Source organism: Lepidochelys kempii, chromosome 1 (assembly GCF_965140285.1).
Source record: "Lepidochelys kempii isolate rLepKem1 chromosome 1, rLepKem1.hap1, whole genome shotgun sequence".
Lineage (NCBI taxonomy): Eukaryota > Metazoa > Chordata > Testudines > Cheloniidae > Lepidochelys > Lepidochelys kempii.
The window spans coordinates 349226021-349245409 of NC_136380.1; the positions used below are offsets into that span (position 1 = coordinate 349226021).

At 62.3% G+C, this 19389-nt stretch overlaps 1 protein-coding gene across 3 annotated transcripts in view; it reads right to left on the reverse strand.

Annotated features, from left to right (window-relative positions):
• CCDC136 (coiled-coil domain containing 136) overlaps positions 1–18212 on the reverse strand; it is a 38929-nt gene extending 20717 nt beyond the window's left edge. For 2 of the 3 annotated variants that reach the window (XM_073328959.2, XM_073328960.2), the window contains exons 1-4: positions 18133–18207; positions 8262–8357; positions 7014–7217; positions 5890–5964 (exon numbers count right to left, since the gene is read on the reverse strand). In XM_073328959.2, coding sequence (XP_073185060.1) covers positions 5890–5964; positions 7014–7217; positions 8262–8357; positions 18133–18169 — 412 coding nt within the window. In that variant the 5' untranslated portion in view covers positions 18170–18207. Of the gene's footprint in view, positions 1–5889; positions 5965–7013; positions 7218–8261; positions 8358–18132 lie in introns of all 3 variants that reach the window. The other variant, XM_073328961.2, reaches the window with a different exon arrangement.
• Between the last annotated feature and the right edge of the window lie 1177 nt (positions 18213–19389).

Here is a 19389-nt window from a genome sequence, read left to right on the forward strand (position 1 = left end):
AGTGGACAGAGTACAGCGAGGGCCACACAAATCAGTAGGGGTCTGGAGCAGTTTGCATGCGACGAGAGATTAAAAAGACTGGAGCTGTTTGGCTTGGGAAAGAGACCATGGAGGGGGATGTGACAGAGGCCGTGACGAAGTCAGGCCGGACAGCTGGAAGGCAGGAGAATTAGCCCTAGAATGATTAAGGTCCTTTTCCCTACAAGCTGAGAAGGGGTCACCTCATGTCAATTAGGGACCCCGAGACCAATTAAGGGCTGTCTGCATCCTTTGCCACCCCCACTCCAGAGGAGAGTGGGAGCGTTATTCACCCTTGGTTTGTAGTGGAACTTGTTTCTTTTTTCCCTTCAGTTAGTGGAGGGGCACTGCGTGGGCCTGCCTGGGAAATATGCCTCCCCCCTGTCCAGCAGGAGAGTAAACACCGTCCAGAGAGGGGCTGACTTCCTCCCAGCCCCCACCACCAGAGGGGGGAGCGCTGAGCCCGCCGTGGTGCGGGGAGGCGCCTTGCCACAGGGCTATGAAATCACGATTGGGGTGGAGAAAGTGAGTAGGGAAGTGCTATTCACCCCTTCACAAAACACACGAATCAGGGGTCACCCAATGAAACTAACAGGCAGCTGGTTTAAAACACACCTAAGGAAGTATTTCTTCACACAATGCGCAGTCAACCTGTGGAACTCCTTGCCAGGAGATGTTGCGAAGGCCAAAAGGGTAACTGGGTTCAAAAAGAACCAGACAAGTTCCCAGAGGACAGGTCCGTCAATGGCCATTAGCCAGGATGGGCAGGGATGCAACCCCACGCTCTGTGTGTTCCTAAGCCTCTGTTCACTGGAAGCTGGGACTGGGCAACAGGTGGAAACGTGGATCACTCAATAATTGCCCTGTTGGGTTCATTCTCTCTGGGGCACCTGGCACTGGTCACTGTCGGCAGACAGGAGACTGGGCTAGATGGACCATTGGTCTGACCCACCATGGCCATTCTTATGTTCTTGATTTGTCCCTTAGCGCAACTGCCCCATATTTTCGGATGTACCAAAAGGCGTTAAAACAGAACAGAAGGAGCATTTCATACATGACATGGAAGCTCACGAGAACTGTGTGGTCTCCTTGAGGGCGGCAGACACGTACCCGCCCTGCTACAGGAGTTGGTGTTCCCCTGAAATGTCCCGCACAAGAACGTGCCGCCCCTCGCTTTTCACATGGTTTTTCCATCCCACAAAGGGGATCGCCCCAGCGCTGCATCCAGCAAGGACAGACAGGGACAGAGCACAGGGGGCTGGGAGACCAGGCGGTCCCACGAGAACAGCTCTGACCACATCTGGCTGGGCTGAGCGATGCCTCGGCGGAGGCCGAGGGTGCACACACTGGAGAGAATAATTCCACACTGGCCGAGGGATGGGCCGAGGGGACCCACTAGGCCAGTGGCGTCCAGGCCAGGAGGGACCTAGCTCACTAGGATTTTAAATCAGACGGGCTCCAAACCCCCAGCGCCCTGTGCTCTGGCCAGTCCCGCAACAGTAAGGCTCTTCCTGGCTGTCCATTTCCTCAGGCCTGGGACTGCAGAACTATGAAGAGACTCCCCACCTGCCCGGTAGCAGACACGTGTGAGTGTGTGCTCACGTACGAGTGTGAACACGTACGTACCAGCCAGGGCAGGTGCTATTTACAGCTCCATTGTGCACACGTGCACACAAAGCGCTAAGTAATGGAGTCGGGGCTAGAAATCACAGCAGAGGGGACCCGGTAACCTCACCGCACGCTGGCAGGGAAGCTGAGCCCAAATCGATTTTCCCAGCCGCCAGAGGAGCATGGGACACATCTGGGGTGTGAGGGTCAAACGAATCAGAATATAAAGGTGCCAGTGAGTGACCAAGCAGGTCCCCCAAATACCACGTCACCAATTGTTTGAGGAGTTTGGGGGGTCCTCCACCCCGCATATTTGTCCTCGTGTGGAACATAGGAACAGCCGGACTGGATGAGAGCCAACGAACACCCCGCGAGCCCAATGTCCTGTCACTGGCAGTGCCCAGCAACAGATGCTTCAGAGGAAGGTGTGAGAACCCCACAGTAGCAGACGTGGAATAATCGGCCTCCCACTTTAGGTGTCTACTAATCAGAGACCAGCTCAGACCCTGAGCCAAGCACTCTGCTAGCCCTGCGGGAATGTCTGTTGTCATTAATAATGCTGCAGAGCCATGGCCAATCCCTTGCTGAAGCTTGGATGAGTTCTTGGCCTCAACAACTTCCTGTGGCAGGGAGTTCCACAGCCCAAAACACAACCAGCAGAGTGCGTGGCCCTGGGGTGAGCAGAGGTGTTTTGTAATTGAATTCAAGGGAAACATTCCCCAGAAAGAGATAAAAAAAAAACAAATCAAAACAAGGTTCATGCTTTTTTTAAAAATGAGCCGGGGGAGGGAGGAATAAAGCCGAAAATACAGTCAATCAAAGGAAGCAGAAGATCTGAAAGGGGAAACGTTATTCTTATACAGACAGAGGTTACTTTTTACAGATGGGAAACTGAGGCACGGGGTAGCTCAAGTGATTTGCCCAAGGTCATACAGGGAATCTGTAGCAGAGCTGAATACAGAACCGAGATCTCTGTGCCGGCCCCACTCCAAGGGCCATCATGGCTCCATCTCGGCTGAATGCATCCCAGGGCTGGGGCTGTGCTCAAAGCAGGGAGCTGTAGAGAAAAGGGTCTTTAGGGGTAGGGCCTTTGCACCACCCCAAGCTTAGATTCCTAGATTCCAAGGCCAGAAGGGACAATTGTGATCACCTTGTCTGACCTCCCCTATAACAAAGGCCAGAGAACGGCCCTAAAGTAATGCCTAGAGCAGACCTTTTAGAAAAACATCCTGTCTTGATTTACAAATGGTCAGTGATGGAGAATCCACCACGACCCTTAGTAAACTGTCCCAATGGTTAATTGCGGTCACTGTTAGAAATGCATGCCTTATTTCTAGTCTGAATTTGTCTAGCTTCAACTTCCAGCTGTTGCGGTCACAGTACACATTTCTCTGCGAGGGTGAAGAGCCTGCTAGCAAATATTTGTTCCCCTAGTAGATACTTACAGACTGAGATCAAGTCACCCCTTAACCTCCTCTTTGTGGAGCTCCTTGAGTCTGTCACTATCGCAGACCAGAAGAAGGGCTCTGGATAGGGTGACCAGATGGCAAGCGTGAAAAATTGGAGCACTTCTTTTGGGTCTAGTTGCGTATATAAGACAAAGCCCCTTCTATGAGGACGGTCCCAATAACACCAGGACGTCTGGTCCCCCTAGCTCTGTGTGGTGCGAAAGTTCGTCTCTTTTGCTAACAGAAGTTGGTCCATTACAAGATAATACCTTGCCCACCTTGTCCCCTCTATCACCACAGGGCAGGTTTTCTAATCCAGGGGCTCTCAGCCCTTCCAGAAGATGGGACCCCTTTCAGGAGTCAGATGTGTCTTGCATACCCCAAGTTTCACCTCACTTAAAAACCACTTGCTTACAAAATCAGACATAAAAATACCGAAGTGACCCAGCACCCTAGTACTGACAGATTGCCAACTTTCTCATTTCATCTGGGCGAAATCTGAGTTTGAACTGACTTCGTTAGTGCTTTTTATGTAGCCTGTTGGAAAACTAGGCCAATATCTAGATGAGTTGATGTACCCCCAGAAGACCCCTGCGTGCCCCCAGACCAGGACACAGGATTCCAGCCATGGCCACACCAGTGCCAAATACAGATGGAATTTACCCTCCCTGCGCCTACTTCTGCATCCAAGGATCGCATTAGCCCTTCTGAACACAGCCTCACCCCGTATCAGGGCGACTTGCCCCTTTAGGGCGGGCGGATCTGGGTCTAGCTGAACTACCGAGGCACCCCTGGGCTGGATCGGGTGGTTCCTATAAAGGGCAGCAGGTTGCTGGAGCGCAGGGCAGGAAAGAAGACAGGCAGAAGACCCTGACACCAAAGGGTTTGGGCCCCAAGACCAGGAATCTGTGGCTCCAGCCAAAGCAGCAAAGGCCCCAGCAGGAGGGCCTGGGGCAGGGGGAATTGGAGACTGCTGGGTGTGGGCACGCTGCAGCCGAAAGACCTGAGATATGGGGTTTCCCTTGTGAGGCCGCAGGCAGGGAAAGTGTGGGAGAACCCGAGGGGAGGCTCACCCTAGGGGGGCCGTCCTGGGACTCGGTGGTTCATGAGGTGAATTGCAAAGGGCTGGCGGGTGGGTGAGGCAATCCCTGGTGGAGTTTGGGTCGGAAGAAATTAACAGGGCACTGCAGAGCCACCCCCCAGCCATGATGCGGGGAAGGGGGGGCTGGACACAGGGGACCCCACTTCGGCTGTATTGAATTACACATTGTCCGCTTGTGCCCAGCTAGTCAGCTCGCTCTGTGTCTCTGACCCGTCCTCTTCGCCGCCCCCTCTTCCCCCGTCTCTGGGCCCTCTGCAAACTGCCAGGGAGGAGCAAATGTTCAAAGGCCCCAGGTCATTAAGGAAATAGCACAGGGCCAGGAACCGATCCCTGCAGGACCGCACTGGAAACACCCCGTCAACGCTGGCTCCCGGTTTACACTTACAGCGGGTGACCCAAACCACGGGGGCGGGGGTGGGGCGGGGTGTCATTTGTTTTCTTTCGTTAGTGGCCCAGACAAGTGTCTGAGCTCCCCCGAGCTGGGAAGGGAACCAGAGCGTCCCAGCGAAATACAAGCTCGGCCAGAGCGTCCCAGGAGTGAGCCCCTTCTGCCTGATCTGGCCCACCTTATAATTCGCTTGCCCGCTCTGGTTCCCTTCCCCCGACCTGCAGAAGAGCTCGGGGAAGCCCGAAGGCTCGTCCACTTCAGCAAAGCTCCGCTAAAAGACGTTCCCTTGGCTCTCGAATACCCTGGCACCAACACGGCTACCACACAGCGAGCAGGGCGAGCCCCAGCAGTTAGGCAGTTTTTAATCCATTTAAGCCACCAGCACAGATTAGAGCAACCCCAAGGCCTGCCCCGAGTGATAACTGGCAGTCTGTGCCCCCACAGGCCTGCTGTAGGGGGTGGAGTAGAGCTGGATGCCCAGGATATTGCCCTTTGCCCCGATCTAGCTAGCACACAGCCCCCTGAGCCATAGGGAACCCCTTTCTGGGGCTCATCTCTAGCCCCCTATCTTACTCGCCCTCTGGAGGGTGCTTTGTTTAGAGCAGCAGCAGGTGGCTCGGCCCTGCCTCTCCTGAGCCCTCTGAGCTGACACCCCTGGGGGCGCTGCGTGTGCCTGGGAGCAGGGGCAACGGGGGAGCCCTGGGGTGGGCAAAGGCCCCGTTTCTTGCACTGGCTCGTGACCGACTGTTTCCAAACATTTTGGAGCCCAGCGGCAGCCGCTCAGTGGGGAGCCGGCAAAGCAGCCCTGCCCCACAGGGCTGCAGCAGAGTGGGGCAGGTGCTGGGAAATAAAGGGTTAAATGATCTGGAAAGAGAGCCCCCCGGCCAAGCAGTGATGGGCGGCCACTGCTGGGCCGGGGCCTGGCAGCTGCTCAAAGGCCCACAGCAATGCTGCCCGGCCATTCAGGACAGGAAGCGAAGAGGAATCTTGTTTCAAGGGGATGGAAGGAGCGAGAATGGAATTGCCTGAGTTGGAATTTGGCGAGGACATTGGGATTAACGTCTGTCTGTCTGTCTGTCTGTCTGCCAAATGAGCCCATCGCCAGCCACTGCTCCATCTAATTTCTGGGAGAGTCAGAACACGAAGCAAGGCAGGACATGTGAAAGGCCATTCGCTCAGGGAAGGCCCCGGCCAGTCCACCAGTGCTAAGTATTCCCAGTCTCGGAACAAGCACACCATGGCGTGACCGGGCAGCAAAGGAAACCATTTTATCCCCAGCACGGGCAATAATTAACCTGTGGAACTCACTGCTGGGGGGGGGTTACCTTGGAGCCTCTGGATCTGTTTGGTGAAGATCTCAGCCTGCCGGGCACTGGCCAGTCGCTCGTCCTCCAACAAGCCTGCAGCAGAGAGCGCGAGGTCAGCAGGCAGCGTGCAGAGACCCTGCTCCTGCACCCACCCTGCCATGTGGATCAGAGGAATGGGGCTGCAGGCCCGCAGCGCCTCAGCTGGGCTACATGCCACGGTACACAGGGAGGGACGTCCTGGGGGAACATGAGCCCAGCTGAGCCCTCCAGGGGGGAGAGGGAGAATTGCCCCCAGCCACCCCACGAGCATCTGGAGAGAGACAGAAGGGACATGGGAAGGGCATGGGCGGGGCTGGGAGCCCTGCGTGGACCCCAGCCCGCCCAAGGGAACGGGAAAGCACATGGCACCGAGGGAGCTGTGCATGGGAACCTGTGCAAGCACGAGCCCCCCCGTGCCCCATGGTGCTCAGGAGAGATCACAAGCCCCCCTGGTGCCCCATGCATGGGGACCTGAGAGAACATGACAGAGCTCTGGTGAGGCCACACCTGGAGTATTGCGTCCAGTTTTGGGCCCCTCGCTACAGAAGGGATGTGGACAAACTGGAGAGAGTCCAGTGGAGGGCAACGAAAATGACCAGGGGCTGGGGCACATGACTTACGAGGAGAGGCTGAGGGAACTGGGCTTACTTTGTTTGCAGAAGAGAAAAGTGAGGGGGGATTTGATAGCAGCCTTCAACTACCTGAAGGGGGTTCCACTGGTCTCAGTGGTGGCAGATGACAGAACGAGGAGCAATGGTCTCAAGTTGCAGTGGGGGAGGTCTAGGTTGGATATTAGGAAACACGATTTCACGAGGAGGGTGGTGAAGCCCTGGACTGGGTTCCCTAGGGAGGTGGGGGAATCTCCATTCTTGGAGGTTTTTAAGGTCAGGCCTGACACAGCCCTGGCGGGGATGGTTTAGTTGGGTTGGTCCTGCTTCGAGCAGGGGGTTGGACTCGATGACCCCCTGAGGTCTATATGATTCTGTGGAACACGCTCCGTGCCAGGAGTTCACGAGAGACGCCCTGTGCACACAAGTCACCTTCCCGTGCTCTCCTGCTCACACGACTCCGCATGGCCCCAGGCCAGCGTGTGCCGCCCTTACCCTGTAGCTCCAGTGAGTCATCCTCATGCTTCGCGGTCAGCTCCCGCGTCTCCTCCAGCTCCTTCAGCAGCTGCAGCACCTGGGCCCTCAGGTCTTCCATCTCCTGGTCCGTCAGGCCCAGCTGTTTGTCGCCCTCTTCCGTGAAGCCCACTTTCCCCACATCCTCCTCCTCTTCCTCCTCTGGGTCCGGGGCATCCACATCGCCTGGCAAGGAACACTATGTGAGCCACCTGCCGCTGACCTCCAGCCCCTCGCAATGCACTCACTGCTTGTGCCCCAGGCCACGGCTTGCAGCAGGGAGCCAGACCACCCCCTGCCATGCCAGCCTGGTACCAGGCCTCTGAGCCCACGGCAGAGACAAACCTCTGAGTCATTGCAGCGTGGAGGGGCAAAGGCCACCCTGGCCCGGCTGGAGAAGCGGATTCCACCCCGCCGCACGCGACCCACTGGCTCCACCTGACGGCAACGGCCGGAACCTCTCCAGCCAATTGGCTCTCGAGGTGGGGCACCCGCCGGGCCCACACAGGCAGCCACAGGGATGAAAAAGGGGGTCCCCTCCTGAGGTCCATCCAGAGCTGACCCCAGGGGCCTGAGAGAAATGGCTTGGCTGGAGGCAGATGGGGGAGAATTGACGGGGCTTCCCAGAGCCGCTCGTTAAAATTCTGCCCCCATGGTGACCGGAGAAAGGGGTAGGGGCTGGAGTCACCTCCACCGATGCTGCTAAGCCCCCATGCCAGGCACTGTGTACCCCTGGCGCTCAGAGGACCACTGCTCCGGGGCCACGGGCAGGCATTTCCCAGGGCCTTGGGGTCCCCCGCAGAGTCCCCGTTTCTCCACCCGTCACAAGCACACACCATCCCTCCGTACACTTGTTTCCTCCCTAAGTGGCTTCCTGGACATGGCAGGAGAGGACAGATGACGTGGCAGGCAGGTCCCTGCTACCCTGGGCAGGGGTGAAGGGCTGGGATCCCCTCTCAGCGCCACCCCATCAGAGGCTCCCAGGCCTCAAGGGAAAGGGCGGGGGGGACTGGCGGCTGTCTTTCCTCACTTTGCCTGTAACACAGACAGTGGCAGCTCCCCACTCCCTGGGGCGGGCGGTTCAGCTTACAAGGAGGAAAAATGGACCACACAGGGCCCCACCCACTGCCTCCGTCCTGCCCGTTTGCCCATCTAACACCCCTCCCCCCCCCGCAATGGGGAACATCATCGACTGCTCGGTTAGAACCATCGCTCGCTGCTGCCCCTCACCATGGCATCTGGGCGCCTGCCATATACAAGCTGTAGCATCAGCCAAGTCCCCAGTGGGCTTCAGGGAATCCGTGGCACCTCCCCCTTTGGGGGCGTCTGGGGAGAATGCAGCTAGTTTAAGCATGTAGAAACGTCAAACCTGAGTTCATGCAATGGCCAGATGACAAAGGTAGGCCCTAATCCTGCAAATGCTCGTGCACGTGAACAACGTCACACCCAGGACTAACCCCAGCATGACCAGTTACTCACACGGGGCACATAGGATCAGACCTCATTCCCGCAGGACGCCGGGCAATCCCAAAGTTAGGGATCTCCTAGCAGCCCTCAGTGTCCCCCCATGGCCCAGCCTCAGTCAGATTCTCTTCTAGTTTACACCAGCATCAGTCTGGATTAACTCCGCTGACGTCAACAGCCTTGCCCCGGGGTTAAAGCGACGGGAGAGGAGGGTCACAGGACAGAGATCCATGGAGCCACCTGAGTGGAACTGACAAGCTTACGGACAAAGTGTAATGGGCCAGGGTATGAAATACGAGGTCAGTGGCCTCACACCAGGGATGGACTTGGCCCAGTCCATACAATGGGAATGAGTTACTCTTGTGGTATTCCTGCCTCCTTGTGTTTTAGAGAGTTGACCAAAGGGGGATAGGCTAGAGGTCTATAAAGTCATGACTGATGTGGGGACGTGAATCGCGAAGTGTTATTTACCCCTTCCCATAACACTCGAACCAGGGGTCACCCAATGAAAGTAAGAGGCAGCAGGTTTAAAACAAACAAAAGACAGTACTTCTTCACACGACACACAGTTAACCTGTGGAACTCATTGCCAGGGGAATATTGTGAAGGCCAAAAAGGAATTAGATAAGTTCCCGGAAGATAGGTCCACCAATGGCTATTAGCCAGGAGGATGGGCAAGGATGGTGTCCCGAGCCTCTATTTGCCAGGAGGATCAGGGACGCAGCCCCCCATGCTCTGGGTGTCCCTAGCCTCTGGCTGCCAGAAGCTAGGAGTGGACGAGAGTGGATGGATCACTCGATAACTACCCTGTTCTGTTCATTCCTGCTGAAGCGTCTGGCACCAGCCAGGAGACAGGGCTAGATACACAATGGCTCAGTCTGGCCATTGTTATGTTCTTAAAGCAACAGCATCAGGTTAAAACCTTTTGTTTTTTAATCAGGGGGCAGACTTTCAAAGACACATAGGAGCGGGCCATGCCCACACAGGAGGCCAATGGGAGCCGGGCATTTGCCTCCCCCTGCTGCTTTTGAAAACCTCTCCCAAGATAATGAAACCAGTCAGTTCTTCCAGCCCCAGTCCCTCGGTTACTTTCCACAGGTTCCTCATCTTGGAGAGTGAAACCAGGCTAGTCCGGTCCTGCTGCCAACTCGCCAGGCCTGGCTGGAGGCGGCCAGGGCCGGGTTACGGACCCCGAAGGACAAAGCGGGCGTTCTTTAACAATCCAGTCTAACGGGAACTGACAGGACAAGAAACTAAAATAAACCCAGAGACCGGATTCTCTTGGTCCCACAGCTACTCTAAGCTTCTGTTTACAAACTGAGGTTTGGGCAGATTTGACCTCCATGGTGCCTTTACACTTGCAAAATTCTCTTCTCCCCACCACCTGAGCAGAGTTAAGTGTTTTCTATTTGGACAGTCACGTAGGAAGAGGCTGAGACAACGTCTCTGTTGCGCTGGCCCGAAGGGACATGGCCCTTTGCTAAACACACAAAGAGTATTTTTAAGGAGCGCAGTGGTCCCCGATTTTGATGATTTACGACGGAGAGGCTGTTCCCCACCCAGAAAAATAACTTGTTTCTTCTGCTTGCTTTTTACCCCAAGCCTCAGGGACATGGAGTCTGGTCTGGGTTGACTGGAGAAGCGGTGGGAGGTCTCTGGGAGATGCAGGAAGCTGGTGCAGGGGTATGAAACCTGAGCCAGCCTTGCTCCCCTGGGAGGGGCCTGCAGCACAGCCCATGACCCGGCCCGAAAAGCACGGGGCTCACGCGCACTCGACTTTAATCTCCTTGGCAGGTGGGTGTCTTCAGCCAAACTGCAACATCGCACGGAGCTGCCACCGAACAACATGTTACGAGGCCTGCACCATGAGTGCCACAGATTCGGTAACGAACTGGAGGGATGTCTGGGTCAGAACTGTGCACCCATGTGTCATATGCACTATACTGCGACCAGCTAGTGATGAGTCCCCTTTAGCTCTGCGGCTGGTGCATTTGGAGCAGGGGGGGTCTGGGTGCGAGCTCGGCTGTCGCTGGGGAGCTCTGGCTGTCCAGGGTGGCCCTGGAGTTATTGCAATAATGTTTCTACCTGCACAATTGGAAAAGCAGCCAACAAATGAGTCCCTGCCCCACACACGCTTCCTGCAGACAGATCCGAGGTCCCACCACTGCTCCCCTGAACCGAGCTGGAGCAAGGACTCGCTAGCTGAGACCCTCTCTTCGATTAGCATGCTGAAAGCCCTGGCACCAGCCCGTCCCCCTTTAGAGTGACTCTCCCTTGTCTGGTAGGGACAGAGAAGGGAGCCAGCCGGCTCCTAGTGCGACCCCAATCTCCTTGGCAAGCTCCATCCCACTGGGTTTGCCAACTCTGCCTCGGAGAGCAGGGGCTTGTGACAGCTCTAGGAGCTAGGCAGGCCAGGGCTCTGCTACTGACTTCTTTCTGTGGCCCTGGGCAAGTCCATTCAGCATCCAGTGCCTCAGTTTCTCCCTCTGTAAAATAGGGGTAAGGATCCCAAGCCACCCACCCTGAGGAGCTGGGAGGATGAACTCCTTAAAGTGCCTTGAGATCCACAGTGAGGGAGGGAAGTGGTCAGTGAAAAGCATTGACAGGGCCCATACACCATTCCCTGTCCCATCGCACTGGGGCGGCCGGGGGGCTCCATCCTCAGCCAGGCAGCAGGCTGGTTTCTTGGGCACATCCATCAGAGGGCTCTTTGGTCTCCTCTCAATGAGCTCCTTGCAGCCCAGCCGTGGGGCGCTGGTAGCTGGGGGAGTCTGGGCTCCAGAGGAGTGGGGCTAGCTGGCTGTCCAGAGCCCTGGATTCTCTCTTCCCACTCCGCCAGCCCGGAATCCCATCCCCACGAAGAAGACAAGTCATGGGGCACTCGCATGGGACGGCTCGTTCTGGCCGTTCTCCCGCCCGGGGTCCGTCTGGCCGATTTCCAGCGTCGGCTCTTCGGGGTGCCCACTTGGTGCTGCTGTAATTAATGGGGACGGGGGAACGGGCGCCCCTTCCCGTGCGCAGCGTGAGACCACAGGGCTGGCTCGGCCAGGGCTGGGGCGATGGAGGCCCAGCTGTGAGCAGCGAATCCCTTCCACGAGGAATAAAAGGAACAAAAGCGAGGTTTATCCTGCTTCTTTCCCCGCCCCCTGGGATCTCCGGCCTCCCTGCCCCAGAAGGCCCGGGATAACCCCATCACCGCGCAGTGCGGGTCTAGCCCGTCGGGAAGGAGGCCGGGACAGGCACCTCCGCTGGGAAGAGAACCCCAGTGGCACAGGACCCAGATCTCCTGATTCCCAGTGCAGGGCTCTGGGCCCTGGGCCCCACGGCAGCCCCGATGGCGCATGGACAGAGAGGGCCCTGCTGCCTCACTAGCCAAGTCCTTCAGCCCCCAGCCTCTCTGCGGAGGCTGCCAGCCGGGTCGTGGGGGCTGACCCCCCCCGCCCTCGCCCCATTGCACAGTGGACAGATCGGGCTCCCCGGGAGGGGCGGAGCCACCCGAAGCTGCGAGCCCCAGAGCCCAGGGCTGCTCAATAATGCATGGCCAGCCGGGCCAGCCGCGCTGTCTGGGCCACATGGGGAGGGACCGGAGCCGCCCCAGCCACAGGCCCGCTGGAGTGGAGGAGACGATGGCCCCGGTGCAGGACTCTCCCTGCAGACCCCCAACCTGCCCGGGACAGCCGAGCTCTCCCGGGCTGCAGAGACGGGGGGTAGGGAGGCGAGCGACTGGCGGGGGGCTGGGAATCCAACGGGCGAGCTAGGCTGCGCCCCACCCACCCGGCGTGGGGGAGAGACCCAGGCTCCCCCTGCAGGAGGGTCTCCACACACGGGGGGCAGCGGTGACGGGGGCGTAACAGACACTGCCTCTGCTGGGGACCCACCCCAGGCCCCTCACCACCGAGCACCTCAGCTCCCCCGAGCGTGCCAAGGGAGAGGCTCCACCGGAGGGAGTAGTAGGCTGCTCCGGCCACTGGGGCTGGCCACTAGGGGGAGCCGGGATCGCGGCCTGGCGGGAGCCGGGCAGGACGACACCAAGGGGCAGGAGGCTGCGGTCTGGGCTCCGCTGTCCAGAGCCGGCCCAACGGGGCGAGCTGGGACCGGGCAGGCAGGAGAGCAGCTGGGCAGCCCCCGGGCTAAGGCCTTGCAGAGGCTCTGACGCTGGGCTACAAGATGCCACCGTCTGCCCCTGAACTCAGCGGGCTGGACCGGGCCAGGCTGGTCGAGGCCAAGCTGGGCCGGGAGTCTCCTCTCCAGGCCAGTCCCCAGGCCGTGGCTGTGCCCGGCGGCCGGCAGCGCTGGGACGGGTCCATGGAGCATGAGGCGGGGTGTGAGCTGCAACCAAGGAAGCAAGTGAAGCTTGTACCGCCCGGCAAGCGTCTGAGGGGCACCGGCAGAGCTGGGGGGTGGGAGCCTGGGGCTGGGCTAGCAGGGGGCTGCGGGTCAGGAGTGAGGGGCACCGGCAGAGCTGGGGGGTGGGAGCCTGGGGCTGGGCTAGCAGGGGGCTGCGGGTCAGGAGTGAGGGGCACCGGCAGAGCTGGGGGGTGGGAGCCTGGGGCTGGGCTAGCAGGGGGCTGCGGGTCAGGAGTGAGGGGCACCGGCAGAGCTGGGGGGTGGGAGCCTAGGGCTGGGCTAGCAGGGGGCTGCGGGTCAGGAGTGAGGGGCACCGGCAGAGCTGGGGGGTGGGAGCCTGGGGCTGGGCTAGCAGGGGGCTGCGGGTCAGGAGTGAGGGGCACCGGCAGAGCTGGGGGGTGGGAGCCTGGGGCTGGGCTAGCAGGGGGCTGCGGGTCAGGAGTGAGGGGCACCGGCACAGCTGGGGGGGTGGGAGCCTGGGGCTGGGCTAGCAGGGGGCTGCGGGTCAGGAGTGAGGGGCACCGGCACAGCTGGGGGGGTGGGAGCCTGGGGCTGGGCTAGCAGGGGGCTGCGGGTCAGGAGTGAGGGGCACCGGCAGAGCTGGGGGGGTGGGAGCCTGGGGCTGGGCTAGCAGGGGGCTGCGGGTCAGGAGTGAGGGGCACCGGCAGAGCTGGGGGGTGGGAGCCTGGGGCTGGGCTAGCAGGGGGCTGCGGGTCAGGAGTGAGGGGCACCGGCAGAGCTGGGGGGGTGGGAGCCTGGGGCTGGGCTAGCAGGGGGCTGCGGGTCAGGAGTGAGGGGCACCGGCAGAGCTGTGTGATGGGCAAGACCCCAGGGCGAGAACCTCAGGGAGGCGGCAGACTGGGGGGGTTGAAGGGCAAGCTGACCTGCAGCCCCCATCTGCTGTTCCAGTCCTGGGTACTCCCCATCTCTGCCCCCCCCAGCTCAATCTTGCACCCCTCCCACCCGCCGTTACAGCAGCCCGGGGCAGAGCCGGGCAGTGGCTCGTACCCACACAGGGCGGGCAGGCCAGGATCTCACAGGGACACATGCCCCCCGCACCCCAAACAGAGTTCACTCTTTGACACGCCCACCCGGCCTGGCAGCGGGTCCCACTGGGGGCGGGGGGCACCGAGTTCCCCACACCTGTGGGCCAGGCTCTGAGCCTGCCCCATGCGTTCAGGCGGACTCCCCCGCACTGCCAATCAGACCCAGCCCGACAGGGGCACGGGGGGGGGGGGGGGCAGGTGTCTGGGCTGCTTCATTCAGCCTCTGGCCCCCACTAGCCTCTGGGCTATTTTTAACCCTGATCTATGTTTTGCTCTGGGCCCCCGCTGTCAATTACGCTCCTGTTCCCATGACAACCGAGAGGAGCCCAGAGACATCAGGGGCCAGAACCCCTGGGAATCTCACCTTTGCCACCTACCGGCTGGGCTCCTGGGGGGGCCTCGGACCCACCCCCTGGAGCGTGCTCTGGGGAGGGGCAGGGACGTTCCCCCCCACCACCCCCCTCCAATTCTGCCGGTGCCCCTCACTCCCCACCCACAGCCCCCTGCTACCCCAGCGCTGGCTCCCCCCCAACTCTGCCAGTGCCCCTCACTCCTGACCCGCAGCCCCCTGCTCCCCCAGCCCTGGACTCCCCCCACCGAGCTCTGCCAGTGCCCCTCACTCCCGACCCGCAGCCCCCCCCCATCCCTCTCTCGGCCAAGCCCTTCCCAAACTACTGCCCCCTTGGAGCATGGACGGGAGAGAGCGGCTGGAGCAGGGGAAGAGAGGAGAGTGACTGGGGCGGGGCGGGGGGTGGAGGAGGGAAGCTGACAGTGAAAGTCGCAGGAGGAGGGGAGATGAGGCAGGTGCACACAGGGCCCCAGCCTGGGCGACCAAGTGCCCCGTGCCTGTGCCCGCAGACAGCTCGGAGCGATGGGCACCGCCACCACCCCACCCCGGGGGGGCACTGACTCTGAAACCTACTGATGGCAGGTACCCCAGCAACCCGCGGGCTCACTCTGGCACAAGCGGGAGGGGCTTGCCTCTTGGGCGGAGCTTGGGAGAGTCCATCCCCTCGTTCTTTTCCAAGCTGCCCCTTGGCGCAGAGCCGCTGCCCAGCAAGGGGGAAGCCATGGCAGCGAATCAGCCCAGTTCCGGTTCCTCACAGGCCCCGTGGACCAGTCCTCCCCGCACAGCCCCTGTGCCAGTGGGAATGGGCAGCCCAGAGAGCCGTTGGCCCATGCTGATCCTAGCCAGGACGCTGCGCTCCAAGAGCCACTCCCCCCACACCCCCATCCGCTGCTGTTCTGTGACAGCACATGGGGGGTGAGCTCCCTGGCACCCCCAATCTGCCCCCCCCAACACACACATGCTCTGGGGTTCTGCCCCCAACTCTGCAAGGGGAGTGGGGTCTAGTGGTTAGAGGTGGGGTGGGGGGGCTGGGAGCCAGGACTCCTGGGTTCTCTCCCCAGCTCTGGGAGGCGAGTGGGGTCTGGCAGTTAGAGCAGGGGGCTGGGAGCCAGGACTCCTGGGTTCCAATCCTGTCACGGATGCTTTTCCCTGAGTTCGCTGGGGCAGGGCATTCTGAGGCTGAATGTCTAATGCGCCTTGATGTGCTCAGATGCCAGGGCAGGACAGCACCATGTTGCCCTTGCTTCTGCTCACAGACTGGGGGGCGTCAGGACTCGGGGAGCCAGCCTGTCCCCCGCACTCCAGGGGCCAGTGCAGGATCATTTTCCAGGGTTCTGACCCACAACTGGACAGGGGCCCCTCCATGCCCCACACACGGACCCATTCCAGCATCTCCTCTCCCTCCCAGTAGCCCTGGTCACTCTGGGGAGGGTGGAGGCTGCAGGGCTGGGACGTTCGCCCCCCTCTCCCCCCATCCAGAAACAGCTCCTCATCTGCGTCCACAAGTTAATTACATAACTGGGTCACGTGCCATTCCCGGGGGGAGGAATGCAGCCAATGTGCGTTGAGCTCCCAGGGATGGAGGGGAGTCGCCTGGCACAGAGGCCAGCTGCCTGCCCAGGCAGAGGTGCCCCATCATACCCCCCCCCATAGTCAACGGACACCTGGTCTCTACCCTGGGGAGTCAGGACTAGAACCCGAGTCCCTCTGCTCCAAAGAGCTGGGCTGAGCCCAATGGAGCAAAAGGAGAGCTCCCTCGGCCAGCGCAAGCAGTGGGCCCTTATCCCCTTGCAGGGCAACGTGCACAGATGTGCCCCCAGGGGAACTGCACAGCTCTCCCCCAACTCTGCTGAGCCATGGTACCCGTAAGTGCCCATCCCCATGCCAGCAGAGCAGCCCCACCCAGACAGAGCATCGTGCTAGTTAGCCTGGCCCCAGGACATAGCCAGACATCCCTGAAGTCCCCGCAGCCCAGCCCCCGATCCCAGCCGGGCACCCCTGGGGTCCTCGCAGCCCAGCCCCCGATCCCAGCCGGGCACCCCTGGGATCCCCGCAGCCCAGCCCCCGATCCCAGCCGGGCACCCCTGGGATCCCCGCAGCCCAGCCCCCGATCCCAGCCGGGCACCCCTGGGATCCCCGCAGCCCAGCCCCCGATCCCAGCCGGGCACCCCTGGGGTCCTCGCAGCCCAGCCCCCGATCCCAGCCGGGCAGCTCACTCCCCCGCTCCCTGCTCTGGGGGGTGCTGGGGGGGGTGGAGGGCGCAGCATGTGGGGTGGGGGGCAGCCCAACGGCGAAGGGATGGAGAGCTGTGGGGAGGTACAGGGCCCAGTGGGGAGGGTGGAGGGCTGTGGGGGGGCATCTGGAGGGGGGCACTGGGGGAGTTTGGCAGCCCGGCGGGGGGACTGGAGGGTCTGGCGGGGGGGTGTCCGGCGCAGGGGGGGGCACTGGCAGAGGATGGCAGCCTGGCAGGGGGAGGATGGAGAGATGCAGGCGGGGGTGTCTGGTGCGGGAGGGGGGCACTGGGGGAGGATGGCAGCCGGCGGGGGGGGATGGAGAGATGTGGGGGGGTGTCCAGCACGGGGGGGGGGCACTGGGGGAGGATGGCAGCCTGGTGGGGGGAGGATGGAGAGATGGGGGGGGCCGGGGGGGTCACTGGGGAGGATGCCAGCCCGGCGGGGGAACTGGAGGGTCCGGCGGGGGGGGCACTGGGGGAGGATGGCAGCCCTCAGGGGGGGATGGAGAGATGCGGGGGGAGAGTGTCCGGCGCGGGGGGGGGGCACTGGGGGAGGATAGCAGCCCGGGGCGGGATGGAGAGATGCGGGGGGGGGAGTGTCCGGCGCCGGGGGGGGGGCACTGGGGGAGGATAGCAGCCCGGGGGGGGATGGAGAGATGCTGGGAGGGGGTGTCCGGCGCGGGGGGGGCACTAGGGGGGAATGGAGGGTCCGGCGGGGGGGATGGAGAGATGCGGGGGGGGGTGTCCGGCGCGGGGGGGCACTGGGGGAGGATGGCAGCCAAGCGGGGGGGATGGAGAGATGCGGGGGGGGTGTCCGGGGCGGGGGGGGCACTGGGGGGAATGGAGGGTTCGGCGGGGGGGATGGAGAGATGCGGGGGGGGTGTCCGGCGCGGGGGGGGCACTGGGGGAGGATGGCAGCCAAGCGGGGGGGATGGAGAGATGCGGGGGGGGTGTCCGGGGCGGGGGGGGGCACTAGGGGGGAATGGAGGGTCCGGCGGGGGGGATGGAGAGATGCGGGGGGGGATGTCCGGCGCGGGGGGGCACTGGGGGAGGATGGCAGCCAAGCGGGGGGGATGGAGAGATGCGGGGGGGGTGTCCGGGGCGGGGGGGGCACTGGGGGGAATGGAGGGTTCGGCGGGGGGGATGGAGAGATGCGGGGGGGGTGTCCGGCGCGGGGGGGGCACTGGGGGAGGATGGCAGCCAAGCGGGGGGGATGGAGAGATGCGGGGGGGGTGTCCGGGGCGGGGGGGGGCACTAGGGGGGAATGGAGGGTCCGGCGGGGGGGATGGAGAGATGCGGGGGGGGATGTCCGGCGCGGGGGGGCACTGGGGGAGGATGGCAGCCAAGCGGGGGGGATGGAGAGATGCGGGGGGGGTGTCCGGGGCGGGGGGGGCACTGGGGGGAATGGAGGGTTCGGCGGGGGGGATGGAGAGATGCGGGGGGGGGTGTCCGGCGCGGGGGGGGGCACTGGGGGAGGATGGCAGCCAAGCGGGGGGGATGGAGAGATGCGGGGGGGTGTCCGGGGCGGGGGGGGCACTGGAGGGTTCGGCAGGGGGCATGGAGAGATGCGGGGGGGGGTCCGGCGCGGGGGGGGCACTGGGGGAGGATGGCAGCCCGGCGGGGGGACAGGAGGGTCCGGGGGGGGGCTGCAGCCCCACTGACCTGCCCGCTCCTGCCTCCGGCCCGGCTGCTGCGCCATGGCCGCTCCCCGAGCCGCTGTGTGGACGCGGAGCCAGGGCGGGGGCGGGGGCGGGGGCGGGGGCAGGGGCGGAGCAGGGCCGCCCCCCCCAGCTTGGGGGCGGGATCCAGCGGGGCCCCCCGCAGGGCCTGCTGCGGGAGAAACCCCCCTCCGGCCTGCTCCGCTGCAGCCGATGTGGGGGTTCACCCCCCCTCCCCCACGGAGGCCTTTAACTCTTCGCCTTCTGGAGCCTGGCCGGGGGGGTTACCGGGGGCCACGCGAGCCCCGGGCGCGGACAGGGCAGGATCGGGGCCCCCTGCTCCGGGAGAGCCATGCTCCGTGCTCCGGCCCCAGCCCTGCGCAGCCCCTTGGGATCGCTCACCCAGGGGAAATGCAGCCGACTCTGGGGTGGGGTGTGGCAGCCGGGGCATGGCCCTGCGGCCGCCCCCCCTCAGGGAACGGGGGAGGGGAGACCCTGTGTCCAGCTGCGGGGGGGCCGGGGAAGGCTGGGGCTGGGGGCTTTGGCCAGGAGGGTGGAATTTAGAGCCCGGCCGGAGTGTGGAATGACCAGCAAGGCCCCGGGGGGGGGGTGTCCCTGCCCCCTTCAACCCACAGGAGGCAACCCCGCCCCCCACTGCACAGCGCCCCCTTACCGTGCTCTGGGGCATTGGGGTCAGACTGGCTGTGAGGGGAGAGAGCCCCCCCCCGCTGAGCCCCTGCCCCACTGCACAGTGCTCCCTAGTGCCACATAGGCGTCATCACTGAATGAGTGGGGAGGTCCCCTAGGGAGCCACTCACATTAGTCCCTCTTTCTCGGGGCCTAGCGAGACCCCACCTGGGATCCTGACTCAGCTCTGGGCCTGAAGCACCACAAAGCTATCGGCATGAATACGAGTCAGGGCCAGCAAAAGCACACACCCATTCCCCCTGGCAGGGGGCCGGGACCCTGGCCACTCGCCGCACCAGCTCTCTTCTACAGCCCGCCACGGACAAAGCCGGAGGGCCTTGGGAAACGTGGCCCGGCGGAGGGAATGCAGCACGGAGAGCGGGCATCCCTAGAGAAACAGGTTACCAGGCACTGCCTGCCTTTTCAGGTTGTTGGGGTTCTTTTTACCAGGATCATATTGCGTATGCACCACGTTGTTATTGTAGCGTTTCCCCTAAGAGCGCTGGGCTCCGTGCTGTGGTTTGTTATTGTAGGGTTGCTTTGATGGTAATGCCTGTGGGAGCCAGCGAAGGTC